The sequence below is a fragment of the Anolis carolinensis genome, unplaced genomic scaffold, assembly GCF_035594765.1.
Source record: "Anolis carolinensis isolate JA03-04 unplaced genomic scaffold, rAnoCar3.1.pri scaffold_9, whole genome shotgun sequence".
Lineage (NCBI taxonomy): Eukaryota > Metazoa > Chordata > Lepidosauria > Squamata > Dactyloidae > Anolis > Anolis carolinensis.
The window spans coordinates 2,698,012-2,714,482 of NW_026943820.1; the positions used below are offsets into that span (position 1 = coordinate 2,698,012).

General features: G+C 37.5%; 1 protein-coding gene across 2 annotated transcripts in view; it reads right to left on the reverse strand.

Moving 5' to 3' along the window:
* klhdc4 (kelch domain containing 4) overlaps nt 1-16,086 on the reverse strand; it is a 27,801-nt gene extending 11,715 nt beyond the window's left edge. Inside the window, exons 1-8 of one of the 2 annotated variants that reach the window (XM_062961491.1) lie at nt 15,865-16,086; nt 13,893-13,984; nt 13,719-13,797; nt 10,472-10,570; nt 6,808-6,944; nt 5,471-5,563; nt 1,768-1,927; nt 296-368 (exon numbers count right to left, since the gene is read on the reverse strand). In XM_062961491.1, the coding sequence (XP_062817561.1) occupies nt 296-368; nt 1,768-1,927; nt 5,471-5,563; nt 6,808-6,944; nt 10,472-10,570; nt 13,719-13,797; nt 13,893-13,984; nt 15,865-15,963 (832 nt within the window). In that variant the 5' untranslated portion in view covers nt 15,964-16,086. Of the gene's footprint in view, nt 1-295; nt 369-1,767; nt 1,928-5,470; nt 5,564-6,807; nt 6,945-10,471; nt 10,571-13,718; nt 13,798-13,892; nt 13,985-15,864 lie in introns of those variants that run through there. The other variant, XM_062961492.1, reaches the window with a different exon arrangement.
* Nucleotides 16,087-16,471: the final 385 nt, after the last annotated feature.

The following is a 16,471-nucleotide window of genomic DNA, read 5'->3' on the forward strand; positions in this document are numbered from 1 at the left end:
GGAGTTTTGAGTGTGTTTCGGTTTCTGGATTTTAAACTCTAATACTGGACATAAGACTTATACTTATTGCACTAAATTTGATCTTTCCTGGAAGGTCAATTGCTACTTCAACTTTGCTGCTTATTTCCTTTTGGAACTTTACTTGCTTTAATAAAGATATTATATTGTTATTGGTCTTTGTGTTGGTTTTCGGTGCTCCAGCTGCCCTTGGGCGTAACATCCAGCAATTACAGGCGTCTCGTGCAATTGAGCTCCGACGGGACTCGAACCCAGCTCAAGCCCTGTTTCCGCTCACCTGGGCTGCTTTCGGCCTTCAGCAGGAACATATCCGAGTGGAGGGTCCCCTTGTCCACGTCCTTCTTGATTCTCTGCAAAACAAGGACAGCATTAAATATTACTATATTGTACTAGAGCACTACACTGCAATATTATTAATAATATTACATGTAATATACAATTATTATATTATTGTTATATTGCATTATTATATGGTATTACATTATAATATTATCAATATTATATGTATATACAATATATTATATTATTAGCATAGCACAATAAACTGTATATACTTGAGTATAAGCCTAGTTTTTCAGCCCTTTTTTTAAGACTAAAAAAGCCCCCGTCGGCCTAAACTCAGGTCAGGGTCCTGGTTGGCTTATATTTGGGTCAGCTTAGACTTGAGAATATATGGTACATTTATTATTTTTCTCTATTGTTATTGGTATTACAGTAGAGTCTCACTAATCCAAGCCTCTCTTATCCAAGCCTCTGGATAATCCAAGCCATTTTTGTAGTCAATGTTATCAATATATCGTGATATGTTGGTGCTAAATTCGTAAATACAGTAATTACAACATAACATTACTGCGTATTGAACTACTTTTTCTGTCAAATTTGTTGTATAACATGATGTTTTGGTGCTTAATTTGTAAAATCATAACCTAATTTGATGTTTAATAGGCTTTTCCTTAATCCCTCCTTATTATCCAAGATATTTGCTTATCCAAGCTTCTGCCGGCCCGTTTAGCTTGGATAAGTGAGACTCTACTGTATTACATTTATTATTTTTCTCTATTATTGTTGCTACTATTACATTTATTTTACTCTATTTTTATTATTATTAATAATACATTTATTATTTCACTCTGGTCTTATTATTATCATTGCATTTATTATTTTCCTGTATTTATTTTTATTATTATTATTATTATTATTATTATTATTATTACATGTATTATTTTACTCTATTATTATTAAAAGGATACATAAGACCATTTACATTGAAGAAAATGAGAGTGATGATTGGATCAGAGTTGGACAGTCTTATCTTAATTTTGAGCTTTATGTAAATATTCAAAAACATTTAACATACCGATGCCTCGATTAATGTAATTTTATTGATATCTATTTTTATTTCTGAAATTTACCACTCTCGGCTTATACTGGAGTCAATGTTTTCCCAATTTTTTGTGGCAAAATTAGGTGCCTCGGCTTATATTTGGGTCATCTTATATTCGAGTATATACGGTAAGCATTATATATTACTATATTGTACTAGACCACAACACTGCACTATTATTAGTAATATTAGGTGTAAAATATAATATACAATTATAATAGTGTATTATTATAATTGCTGTTAGGAATTGTGGGAGTTGGAGTCCAAAACACCCGGAAGGCCCAAGTTTGCCCATGCCGGGAGCAAATCCCATTACACATCCACACCTTCTGAGAAAAAAAAAACATGTGTAGGATGATGATCACCTGCTTGGAGTAGCCTCCATAGACCACAACGTTGCCCTCGGGAGAGGTGGCCAAGTGGCAGCCGGACCTCGGCGCTGGAGCCAACCCCGAAGGAGACACCTTGGACCAGGTAAAGGAGTCCAGGTTAAAGGCATAGACGTCGTTGTAGTAGATGTAGTCTCTGCCCAGAGGAAAAGCAAGAGGCCATAGTTACAAGGATGGCAAGACTTTGTTTTTAATCTCAGAGTACATATTTTAAACTAAAGACGTTTCAAGGGAGTGTATATTTTTTGGGCAACTTCAATAATAACAACAACAACAACAACAAAACATTGCATGGAAAGTTCCTTGACAAAATTGAAGGAAAAGTTGACAAGGAGAAGACCTGGCTCTGGCTCACGAATGGGACCCTGAAGAAGGAGACAGAAGGCCTGATCCTTGCAGCCCAGGAGCAAGACATCAGGACAAAGGCAATTAATAATAATAATAATAATAATAATAGAAGACCTGGCTCTGGCTCACGAATGGGACCCTGAAGAAGGAGACAGAAGGCCTGATCCTTGCAGCCCAGGAGCAAGACATCAGGACAAAGGCAATTAATAATAATAATAATAATAATAATAATAATAATAATAATAATAATAAAAGACCTGGCTGTGGCTCACGAATGGGACCCTGAAGAAGGAGACAGAAGGCCTGATCCTTGCAGCCCAGGAGCAAGACATCAGGACAAAGGCAATTAATAATAATAATAATAATAATAATAGAAGACCTGGCTCTGGCTCACGAATGGGACCCTGAAGAAGGAGACAGAAGGCCTGATCCTTGCAGCCCAGGAGCAAGACATCAGGACAAAGGCAATTAATAATAATAATAATAATAATAATAGAAGACCTGGCTCTGGCTCACGAATGGGACCCTGAAGAAGGAGACAGAAGGCCTGATCCTTGCAGCCCAGGAGCAAGACATCAGGACAAAGGCAATTAATAATAATAATAATAATAATAATAATAATAATAAAAGACCTGGCTGTGGCTCACGAATGGGACCCTGAAGAAGGAGACAGAAGGCCTGATCCTTGCAGCCCAGGAGCAAGACATCAGGACAAAGGCAATTAATAATAATAATAATAATAATAATAGAAGACCTGGCTCTGGCTCACGAATGGGACCCTGAAGAAGGAGACAGAAGGCCTGATCCTTGCAGCCCAGGAGCAAGACATCAGGACAAAGGCAATTAATAATAATAATAATAATAATAAATAATAGCTGATAAGGAGAAGACCTGGCTCTGGCTCACGAATGGGACCCTGAAGAAGGAGACAGAAGGCCTGATCCTTGCAGCCCAGGAGCAAGACATCAGGACAAAGGCCATTAATAATAATAATAATAATAATAATAATAATAATAATAATAGAAGACCTGGCTCTGGCTCACGAATGGGACCCTGAAGAAGGAGACAGAAGGCCTGATCCTTGCAGCCCAGGAGCAAGACATCAGGACAAAGGCAATTAATAATAATAATAATAATAATAATAATAATAAATAATAGCTGATAAGGAGAAGACCTGGCTCTGGCTCACGAATGGGACCCTGAAGAAGGAGACAGAAGGCCTGATCCTTGCAGCCCAGGAGCAAGACATCAGGACAAAGGCCATTCAGGCCAAGATCGAAAAATCAGCTGATGACTCAAAATGCAAGGAAACTGACGAAACCATTGATCATCTCCTCAGCTGTTGTAAGAAAATCGCACAGACAGACTACAAACAGAGGCACAACTATGTGGCCCAAATGATTCATTGGAACTTATGCCTCAAGTACCACCTCCCTGCAGTTAAGAACTGGTGGGATCACAAACCTGCAAAGGTTGTGGAAAATGAACACGCAAAGATACTGTGGGACTTCCGAATCCAGACTGACAAAGTTCTGGAACACAACACACCAGACATCACAGTTGTGGAAAAGAACAAGGTTTGGATCATTGATGTCGTCATCTCAGGTGACAGTCGCATTGATGAAAAACAACAGGAAAAACTCAGCCGCTATCAGGACCTCAAGACTGAACAGCAAAGACTCTGGCAGAAACCAGTGCAGGTGGTCCCGGTGGTGATGGGCACACTGGGTGCCGTGCCAAAAGATCTCAGCCAGCATTTGGAAACAATAGACATTGACAAAATCACGATCTGCCAACTGCAAAAGGCCACCCTACTGGGATCTGCACGCATCATCTGAAAATACATCACACAGTCCTAGACACTTGGGAAGTGTTCGACTTGTGATTTTGTGAAACGAAATCCAGCATATCTATCTTGTTTGCTGTGTCATACAACGTAGTTGTGTCAATAATAATAATAGTAATAATAATAATAATAATAATAATAATAATAATAATAATAATAACTTTATTTTTATATCCCGCCACCATCTCCCTGTAGGGCCTCGGGGTGGCTAACATGGGGCTAAGGCCAAATAATCACAATAAAACAAATAATATACAATCAGAACAAATAACATCATCAGCAGTAAAAATTTAAACAGTTTAAAAGTACTAAAACAACAGCAAACAGCCATAAAGAACAAAGCAGAGTAAGATAATAAAAGATTGGGCAAAGTGTGTGGTGTGCATGGTTAGAAGTCTGAGTAGAACACTACTTTCAAAGTAACTGCAACTGCAAAGAAACAACCATCCTCTGCCAACCAAATATATTTTTGTAGTGGCATGTCTTTATCCTTGGCTGTTTAAAGACATGGTTCTTCAGTCTAAACAGCTGAGTTACGTGTGTGCCATTACATGAATGCTTATGCATATCATTTGTTCAAAGGGTTGACTTCTAACAAGGTCATGCTTTTCTTGACTAGTGGTTTTCCAAAGGTGGTCTCCACATATTCATGGAGATTCACATTTGCTAAAAGCATATGTGCCCAGAGCCTGGGTCCAGTTCCCCCCCCCCCCCCAATAGCTTATGTAACAAGTTATGGAATTTGCAATAAGCAAAAATAATAATCATAGTGGTAGCTATCTGTAATGGATCTTGCATACTTTACAAGGTTGGTCTATCTCGCAGGACTGGTGTGCAGCCATTTTGCAAATGAGAAGTTACTTAGCAACTGGAGATGGGCGGAGCCAAAATGACAGTTGGGGTCAGAGCATTCTTTTTCAGTTATTTAATTATTTCCATCATTTCTATCCCGCCCTTCTCACCCGAAGGGACTCAGGGCGGCTCACAATCTGGCAAAATTCAATGCCAATATACAATACAAAAAGATAAAACATAAGCAATTAAAACAATTAGATAATTTAAGAAAATACAATAAATAGATTTAAAACCATACATTAGCAGTTAGGCTTTGGACTCTAGTGAGTGAGCCGTTGGGTTTTTGACAGTCAGTTAGGAGTTGACTTTTGGCGTTGAGTGAGTTGGGAACCGTGTTTTAAAAAGGAAGCCTCTTTGAGGAAATATAGTTAGAGCCTTTAAGAAGGGAAAAGCTAAGAATTGTATCGTGGAGTCTAGGGAGTTACAGTTTAAATCCTAAGAGAAGTGGATTTAAAAGTAAATTGTCCTGTTTATGTTCCTTAGTGAAGGAACATTGGTTACACAGAAACCAAGTACAGTAAAGTCTCACTTATCCAACATAAATGGGCCGACAGAATGTTGGATAAGCGAAAATGTTCAACATCCCAATCAAGCTTTCCCAATGGATGAGGAACAACATGGCGGACCAACCTGGCGCTTTCATGGAAACCACCGAAGACGACCAGTTGTCTCTTGCAGGCCACCATACGGTGTCCGCTCCGACCCGACGGAGCTCCGGAGGCCCTGGAAGAGAAGCAACAACAGAAGGGAAGGGAGAAAAGTTGAGCCTGGTTCCTCTCTAGGAAATAGTCAGGTCCTCTATTGCAACCCCGTGGAAAAGATGAGCCGCACATGCCATTCCCGCCCCCGCTTTGCCAACATCTGTGCCTTACCTGGGTGGCTGTCTGCCTTTTGTTTTAATGCAATCCTTGCTAAGTGTGGAAACGGGGAGGAAAAATATCAAAAAATCCGTTTCTCCTCCCTCTCTCCTTCCTTCATCCCTGGCATTTCAATTGCATGTTGCAGAAGGCGCAAACGGCAGCCAAAAAATAGTATGAGCCAACACATCACACCAGGAAAAAGCTTGAGTTACTACAAGGATTTTAGCTATTTATTTTTAATAGTCCTTCTGCTAGGTTGGCAGAAGCTGGGGCTAGCAGTGGGAGCTCACTCCGCTCCCCGGATTCGAACCTGCAACTTTTCGGTCTGCAAGTTCAGCAGCTCAGCGCTTGAACACGCTGCACCACCGCGGGCTCTAAGTTAAACATAGTAATAAATATACCGTATATACTCGAGTATAAGCCGACCCGGATATAAGCCGAGGAACCTAATTTTATCACAAGAAAACTGGGAAAACATTGACTCTAGTATAAGCCGAGAGTGATAAATTTCAGAAATAAAAATAGATACCAATAAAATTACATTAATCGAGGCATCGGTAGGTTAAATGTTTTTGAATATTTACATAAAACTTATCTTAAGATAAGACTGTCCAACTCTGATCAAATTATTATTGTAATTTTCTTCAATGTAAATGTGCTTATGGATCCTTTTAATAATAATAGAGTAAAATAATACATGTAATAACAATAATAATATCAGAGTGAAATAATAAATGTATTAATAATAATAATAAAAAACAAAGTAAAATAAATGCAATGCTAACAATAATAATAGAGTAAAACAATAAATTTAATAATACCAGTAAAAATAGAGAAAAATAATAAATATACCATATATACTTGAGTATAAGCCAGCCAGGACCCTCACTTAAGTATAAGCCGAGAGGGGCTTTTTCAGTCCTAAAAAAGGGCTGGAAAACTAGGCTTATATCCAAGTATATACAGTAATAATAATAATAATAATAATAATAATAATAATAATAATAATAATAATATAGCAATATATTATACTTAGAGCCCTTGGTCTCTTCACACTTATGGTTTTGACTCTATGATTTTGAATGGCAAAAATAACAATGTGCTCACTTGATCTGCTCCCAGGTCTTGGTGGCCAAATGCAAGACCCAGAGGTCTTTGTAATGGTAAAACTGCTCTCCGTTGGGTGATGCGAATTCACCGCCAAAGACCCAAAGCTGCCCGCCTCCTTGAGCCACAGCTACAGCCTGAAAGAAGAAAAAGAGAGAGATTAAAAAGGTGCAAAAACATTGCAAAACTACATTCATCACCTTCCATATTTGCAGGTTAACTATTTGCACATTTAATTCGTGCAAAGGTGGCCTACGTGCAACCGAAAAACCAGGTCCTCTTTAGGCATTTTGCAGGTCCATCGACGCAAACCTATGGCCAATATTTGGCAGAAATCAACCATAGTGTTGCACTGGAAGACCCAGAGATTGCTAGAGAGAATATATAAATCCACATAAGTTAAGCCCGCAAATGTGGAAGGACTATATATATATCTATATAGTCTATGCGTTCCCACCAGAAATTCCTTTTTTTGTGCTTTATTAATTTTTATTCAGAAACAAAGAGAATATATATATATAAAGGATCTATACTTTTACTATACATATATTTATATATTTGTTTATTATTTTATTTATTTACAACATTTATACCCCACCCTTCTCACCCGAGGGGACTCAGGGCGGCTTACAAAAATTGGCAAAATTTAATGCCCAAATTGCAATCATAAAAACAAAACAATATAAACAGATCTGTTAATAACATTGTTAAAACACATTATAAAAACCTTAAAAACATATATATAATTAATTCCATTCATCCGAGATCCTCATATATGACTATACACTGTATATAGTCTATACGTTCCCACTAGAAATTCCTTTTTTGTGCTTTATTAATTTGTATTCAGAAACAAAGAGAATATATATATATATATATATATATAAAGGATATATACCTTTTCTATATATAACATATATATATATGACTATATACCATATATAGTCTATGCGTTCCCACTAGAAATTCCTTTTTTGTGCTTTACTAATTTTTATTCAGAAAAAGAGAATATATATATATATATATATATATATATATATATAGGAAATATACCTTTACTATATATATATATTCTGTATATAGTCTATGCGTTCCCACCAGAAATTCTTTTTTTTGTGCTTTACTAATTTTTATTCAGAAACAGAATATATATATATATATACACACACACACACACATACATATACACATATATAAAGGATATATACCTTTACTTTATATATATATATATATGACTACATACTGTATATAGTCTATGCGTTCCCACTAGAAATTCCTTTTTTGTGCTTTATTAATTTTTATTCATAAGCAAAGAGAATATATAAAAAGGATATATACCTTTACCTTTACTATATAATATATTATATAGATAGATAGATACACACATAAACAATACAAAGATAGCAGATTTTAATAGTATATAACACTAAAACTACTATTAAAACAAACACACCGACCGAAGACTATGCTAATGTACAGATACTAAACACACAACTATTATACAAACTGTGCAAAATGTCAGGAGAGAATGCTTCTGGAACATGGCCAAACTCACAACAACCCAGTGATTCCGGCCATGAAAGCCTTTGGATTTGTTGTCTATTGATTTTTGACCCACATTACAATTCCCAAAGGATCTATTTCAGAGCAACTTTCCAAGGCTTGTACTGCAACTCCCATCATCCCCAACCCAAGAAGAGCTTGATGCCACTCAAATGCTGCTCAGACCAAACGAACACGGCTTCCATGAGTGCCATCTAGCGGACACCATCCTTTATGACAATTTTATAAGGACCCGAAGGTCAATTATTATGGGATTTTTCCTCTCTTCCTGAGGCCGAGAGAGTGTGTCTCACCCAAGGGCTGAGCTGGGATTCGAACCCGGGTCTCCAGGGCTTGGATCCAACACCGGAACCACTACATTATGTCCACTTTAATGCAATGGAGTCCTGGGAGTTGTAGTCCCGGGAATTATAGTATTACACGGTCTTGAGCCATCTCTGCCCGAGTGCAACTACAACTCCCATTAGGAGTTGTAGTTCTACACGGTCTTGAGCCTTCTCTGCCCAAGAGGCCAAACTACAACTCTCATTGGATCCTAAAAGTTGTAATTAACTTTTGCAAGGTTTTGAGCCTTCTCTGCCCTAGAGTGCAACTACAACTCCTATAGGATCCTGGGAGTTTTATATATTTTGGGAGTTGTAGTTTTGCAAGGCCTTGACCCATCTCTGTCCAAGAGTGCGACTATAACTCCTATAGGATCCTGGAAGTTGTATATATACAAGGTCTTGAGCCTTTACTGCCAAAGAGTGCAAACTACAACTCCCACAGGATTTTGCGAGTTGTAGTTTTGCAAGGCCTTGACCCATCTCTGTCCCAAGAGTGCAACTACAACTCCATTAGTTGCCTGGGAGTTGTAGTTTTACACAGTCTTGAGTTAGCTCTGTCCAAGAGTGCAACTACAACTCTCATAGGATCCTGGGAGTTGTAGTTTTACATGGTCTAGAGCCTTCACTGCCCAAGAGTGCAAACTACAACTCCCATAGGGTTTTGGAAGTTGTAGTTTTGCAAGGCCTTGAGCCTTCTCTGCCCAAGAGTGCAACTACAACTCCCATAGGATCCTGGGAGTTGTAGTTTTGTAAGATCTTGAGCCTTCACTGCCAAAGAGTGCAAACAACAACTCCCATAGGATCCTGGGAGTTGTAGTTTTGTAAGGTCTTGAGCCTTCACTGTCTATGAGAGCAAACTACATGAGCCTTCTCTGCCCAAGAGTGCAAACTACAACTCTCATAGGGTTTTGGAAGTTGTAGTTTTGCAAGGCCTTGAGCCTTCTCTGCCCAAGAGTGCAACTACAACTCCCACAGGATTTTGGGAGTTGTAGTTTTGCAAGGACTTGACCCATCTCTGTCCAAGAGTGCAATAGGAGCCTGGGAGTTGTAGTTTTACATGGTCTTGAGTTATCTCTGTCCAAGAGTGCAATTACAACTCTCATAGGATCCTGGGAGTTGTAGTTTTACATGGTCTAGAGCCTTCACTGCCCAAGAGTGCAAACTACAACTCCCATAGGGTTTTGGAAGTTGTAGTTTTGCAAGGCCTTGAGCCTTCTCTGCCCAAGAGTGCAACTACAACTCCAATAGGAGCCTGGGAGTTGTAGTTTTACACGGTCTAGAGCCTTCACTGCCCAAGAGTGCAACTACAACTCCCATAGGGTTTTGGAAGTTGTAGTTTTGCAAGGCCTTGAGCCTTCTCTGCCCAAGAGTGCAACTACAACTCCAATAGGAGCCTGGGAGTTGTAGTTTTACACGGTCTTGAGTTATCTCTGTCCAAGAGTGCAACTACAACTCTCATTGGATCCTGGGAGTTGTAGTTTCACAAGGTATTGAGCCTTCACTGCCCAAGCGTGCAAACTACAACTCCCATAGGGTTTTGGAAGTTGTAGTTTTGCAAGGCCTTGAGCCTTCTCTGCCCAAGAGTGCAACTACAACTCCAATAGGATCCTGGGAGTTGTAGTTTTGTAAGGTCTTGAGCCTTCAGTCTATGAGAGCAAACTACATGAGCCTTCTCTGCCCAAGATTGCAAACTACAACTCCCAGCATTACCCAGCATTGTGCCGTGGCACCAAAAGTGGTGTCAAAACCGCATTATATCAGCAGTCTAGACGCACCTGGTGAGCGCATCGCGGCGGAGGAGGGTTCGGGATGTCGACTTTAGTCCAGCTGTCCTTCCGGATATTGTAAATATAGAGATCGTTGTAAAGAAAGGTCTAAAAGGGAGGCACCAAAACAAAAAAAGACAACACGGAAAGAATGAGTAGTTTGCAGGGGACACGGAAATGCATGTTATTTTACTGCAATCTATACATAAGTCTCGTTTATATCACAACGTACAAATGAAACCAATCCATATCAGCTGGGAACTGTTTACAAAAAGTCCGAACAGCAAGGAATCATTGAACGGTCTAATAAAATGCACATTAAATTATATAAATGCATCTACACAGCCGATTTAATGCAGTTTGAGACCACTTTAGTTGCCCTGGCTCAATGCTATAGGACCCTGGGAGGTGTAGTTTGGTGATGCATCACCATATTTGGGCAGAGAAGCATTAAAAAACTACATCTCCCAGGATAATAATAATAATAATAATAATAATAATAATAATAATAATAATAATAATGCAAATCCTAGGATTCCCAGCATTGAGCCAGGGCAGTTCAAGTGGGACCAAACTGCATTAATTTTACAGTGTAGACGCACCCAAAGTTTCCATCTTTGCAGAAAAGCGATAGAGGCTTAGAAAGGGAAACGGTAGGAGACAAAGCACGAAAAGGTCTGAATCCGTCTCCTCCTAAAATTAAATGAGCTCCTGAAATATTGATGACGGTTTAACCATCGCTCTTGACGCTGTTAATGAAATCCACGTAACGAGGGATATGACAGCGGTCCAGAGATAATGGGCATCTTTAATAGCTTCAGGACTTTATTAAAGGGAATTATACATATATACACGCACACACATATATACCGTATATATTCGAGTATAAGCCGACCCAAATACAAGCCGAGGCACCTAATTTTATGACAAAAAAATCTGGGAAAACTTATTGACTTGAGTATAAGCCGAGGGTGGAAAATGCAGCAGCTACTTGTCAATTTCAAAATAGCAATAGATACCAATAAAAATTACATTAATTGAGGCATCAGTAAGTTAAATGTTTTTGAATATTTACCGTATTTCAAAGAAAAACAGTAAACTAACTCTGTTAAATGAAAAAAGGAGGGTGGTCAACAAAAACAAAACGGTATCAACAATAACTTTAAAAGGATATTCCTAGTTTAGATTTTTTTTTCCGTCCTCTGCAAATTCAGGAAATTGGGTGGATTTGAAAGAAAGCCATACAAACAAGGAGGAAAAGAAACATATCTCCTGTACCTCCTTCCTTTTGACTCAAACAGTTCTTGCAATAATAGTAATAATAATAATAATAATAATAATAATAATAATAATAATAAATCCTGCAAATTTGCAAGAGTCTCTCTTGATCCTGACCCCATTATAAGCCGAGTGAGGCCTTTTTAGCCAAAAAAAGAGATTAAAAATTCAGCTTATTTTCAAGTATATATGGTATATACATACATATATATATATACACACACTAGGAGACGAAGTGGGCGGGGCCTAAAGGGGGAAGGGCCTACCCTTCTGACCGGCAGCCAGGGTTGAAAACGGCTCTTCCTCGTCCTCTAATTTGGACTTTATTTTTCTAGGGTTTTTTTGTTTGAAAGACATAGATTGGATGACTATGTCTTTTGTGGCCAAACTTGGTGTGATTTGGTTCAGTGGTTTTGTTGTTTACTCGGTTCTACAAACATTCATTACATTTTTATATACAGTAGAGTCTCACTTATCCAACATAAACAGGCCGGCAGAATGTTGGATAAGCGAATATGTTGGATAATAAGGAGGCATTAAGGAAAAGCCTATTAAACATCAAATTAGGTTATGATTTTACAAATTAAGCACCAAAACATCATGTTAGACAAGAAATTTGGCAGAAAAAGTAGTTCAATGCGCAGTAATGCTATGTAGTAATTACTGTATTTATGAATTTAGCACCAAAATATCATGATATATTGAAAACATTGACTACAAAAATGCATTAGATAATCCAGAACGTTGGATAAGTGAGACTCTACTGTATATAGAAGATTCCCATAGGAAAATATTGGAGGACAAGAAAGCAAAGGGAGAGTTGTAAAGAAAAGAAAGTACCAAATAATTCAAAAAAGATCACATAAACAAACTCAAGAACAATAGCCATCATTGTCAATATGCATCCACCAGACTCAACAGGCTTGTCGATCTGCTCTGGGTTTTGGCCTGAACCGAATTTTGATCTACGGCTAAAAAATGCCAAAACTTTGGTTGCATCTACACTGTAGAATTAATGCCGCTTGATGCCACTCCTGACTGCTTGGCAGTTGTCATCTGGCATGGTCTATTATTATTATTATTATTATTATTATTATTATTATTATTATTATTATTATATCCTCCATTTTGTGGGGATTTGTAAAAAGGCACCATGATGTAATGGGTTGACTGGAAAGGAATGTGTCAGCAGCTGATTGGCTGAGCCAGCCAGGAACCAGAATTCTGATTGGCTACTGTCTCTAGCTTGCTGCTGAGACACACGGTTTTAACTGCCACTTTCACCTCAGAGAGTGAAGAGAGCGCTGACTGGAAACAGTCAGGAAGGAAATGGCTGCCAACTCTCCAAAGCCTGATCATTTATAAGGCAAATGAGGCATATTTAAAGACTATATAAAAGGACTGGTTTTAACTGCCACTTTAACCTCGGAGAGTGAAGAGAGCGCTAACCGGAAACAGTCAGGAAAGGAAATGGCTGCCAACTCTCCAAAGCCTGATTATTTATAAGGCAAATGAGGCATATTTAAAGGCTATATAAAAGGACTGGTTTTAACTGCCACTTTAACCTCGGAGAGTGAAGAGAGCGCTGACTGGAAACAGTCAGGAAGGAAATGGCGGCCAACTCTCCGAAGCCTAATTATTTATAAGGCAAATGAGGCATATTTAAAGACTGTTTATTCTCTCTGTTCTCTGTGTGAATTCAGACAGACTGCTGTATATATTGTTGCCCTGTGTGATCTTTTGTACTGAAGTAAAGATACCGTTACTTGTTACACAAGCCTCAATGACACTTTGCTATACTTGCAGGGTATATTTTGGTTCCGTAAACTGTGGTAAAGCTTCTGTTTATTTATATCTACAACCTCCAACACATTAGTGTACAATTAAAATTATACAAATATGCAAACATCAAAACAGAATTAAACACAAATGTGCAGAGGATTAAGAATCGAGAAAAATGAAAATAAAAATACTTTACTTTTTGGCCATTGAAATATTCACCTCCAAAGAGAATGAGTTCGTCTTTCTCGGGGTGCGAGGACAGAGATGCGTTCAGCCTACAAGTGGGGAAAAATGGAGAAAATTATGGCAGTGGAAGTGGTATCGAACTGTGTTAATTCCACAATGGAGACGCACTCTTTGCGCTTCTTACCTTGGCGATGGCGGAGAGCACGGCGTCTCCAGCACCTGCGTCTTTTTCGCATCCAGAGTTTGGAATTCCGCAATTAGGGCTTCCAAATCTTCCTGCAAAAAGCAAATGCACTCGTTATAAGGAATGGCAAAACATTGAAAGTGCTCCCACCTCCTTCCCGTCGTTTTAGGAGGTCTCTATTTATGTTGTTGTTGTTGCTATTTTATTATTAATGCTGGGATTCCAAAGCACTGAACTATCAAAATGGCATCAAACTGCATTATTACTACTACTACTACTACTACTACTACTACTACTACTACTACTAATCCCAGGATTCCACAGCAATGAGCTTTCAAAGTGGTATCAAACTCCATTATTATTATTATTATTATTATTATTATTATTATTACTCCTGGGATTCCACAACACTGAGCTTTTAAAGTGGCATCAAAACGGCATTATTATAATTATTCCTTGGAATATAAATCCTGGGATGATGATGATGATTATTATTATTATTCCTAGGATTCCAAAGCATTGAGCTCTCAAAGTGGGATCAAACTGGGTTGTTGTTGTTGTTGTTATTTATATTATTAATCATGGGATTCCACAGCAATGAGCTTTCCAAGTGGTATCAAACTGCATTATTATTATTATTCCTGGAATTATGAATCCTGGTATTATTATTATTATTCCTGGGATTACACAACACTGGCATCAACTGCATTATTCTTATTATTCTTATTATTCTTATTATTATTATTATTATTATTATTATTCCTGGAATTATGAATCCTGGTTATTATTATTATTAGTCCTGGGATTCCACAGCATTGCGCTTTTAAAGTAGCATCAAACTGCATTATTATTATTATTACTAATATTATTAATTCCAGGATTCCACAGCAATGAGCTTTCAAAGTAGCATTGAACTGCATTATTATTATTATTATTCCCAGGATTCTTAACCCTAAGATTATTATTATTATTATTCCTGGGATTCCACAGTATTGAGCTTTCAAAGCAGCATCAAATTGCATTATTATTATTATTATTATTATTATTATTATTATTATTATTCCTGGGATTATGATTATTATTAATATTATTAATCCTAGGATTCCACATCACTGAACTTTTAAAGTGGCATCAAACTGTATTATTATTATTATTAATAATAATAATAATCCTGGGATTCCACAGCATTGAGCTTTCAAAGCGGCATCAAACTGTGTTATTATAATAGTAAATATTATGACTAATATTATTAATTCTGGGATTCCACAGCACTGAGATTTTAAAGTGGCATCGAACTACATTATTATTATTCCTAGAATTATTAATCCTGGAATTATTATAATTATTAATCCTAGGATTCCACAGCACTGAGCTGTCAAAGTGGCATCAAACTGCATTATTATTATTATTTTATCTGGAATTATTAATCCTGGGATCATTGTTATTATTCCTGGCATTCAAAAGCATTGAACTTTAAAAATAGCATGAAATTGCCTTATTATTATTATTCCTGGGATTATTATTATTATAATGCAATTTGTTGCTATGTTAAAATTTCAATGCTGTGGAATCCCAGGATTATTATTATTATTATTAATCCTGGGATTCCACAGCATTGAACTTTTAAATTAGCAACAAATTGCATTATAATAATAATCCCAGGAATAATAATAATAATAATAATAATAATAATAAGGCAATTTCATGCTATTTTGAAAGCTCAATGCTTTTGAATGCCAGGAATAATAACAATAATCCCAGAATTAATAATCCCAGATAAAATAATAATAATAATAATAATAATAATAATAATGTAGTTTGATGCCACTTTGACAGCTCAATGCAGTATTATTAATCCTGGGATTCCACAGCATTGAGCTTTCAAAAGGGCATCAAATTGCATTATTATTATTATTATTATTATTATTATTATTATTATTATTTGCAATTGCATGGATACTAAAAGACTGACCTCTTCCTTCTTGGCTCTTTTGGAGACTTTCTTCTCCATTTTGGCTGCAGTTTTCTGGGCTCCTTTCACCTTCTTCTCCTTCTTGCTTTTCTTCCCCATTTTATTTTATTTTATTTTATTTTGCAAATAAAATTTTGCATTGCATTAAAAGGGGGGAAAATGAGCCTTTCCTTTGCACGCGTGCTCAATCCCCGGGCAACTTCCTCCAAAACAAATGTCATTTCCTTGCAGGAAAGAAGGAAAGGACTCTCATTCCCATCATCGCCCTCTGCTGGGCTGGAGGCCTCCTTGCAGTGCAAAGCAACCCAGGCCTTCATTCAAACACAATACCAGGCTCTCCAAGGATTGTCAATGCTACAGATTTAATGCACTTTGAAAACACAGGATCGTGGGAGTTGTAGTTTGGTCAAGGCCAGAGAAGGCTGAAGGCCTTGAGAAACTGCAAATCCCAGTATTCCACACTATTGCAAATCCCAGTATTCCACACTATTGCAAATCCCAATATTCCACACTATTGCAAATCCCAGTATTCCACACTATTGCAAATCCCAGTATTCCACACTATTGCAAATCCCAGTATTCCACACTATTGCAAATCCCAGTATTC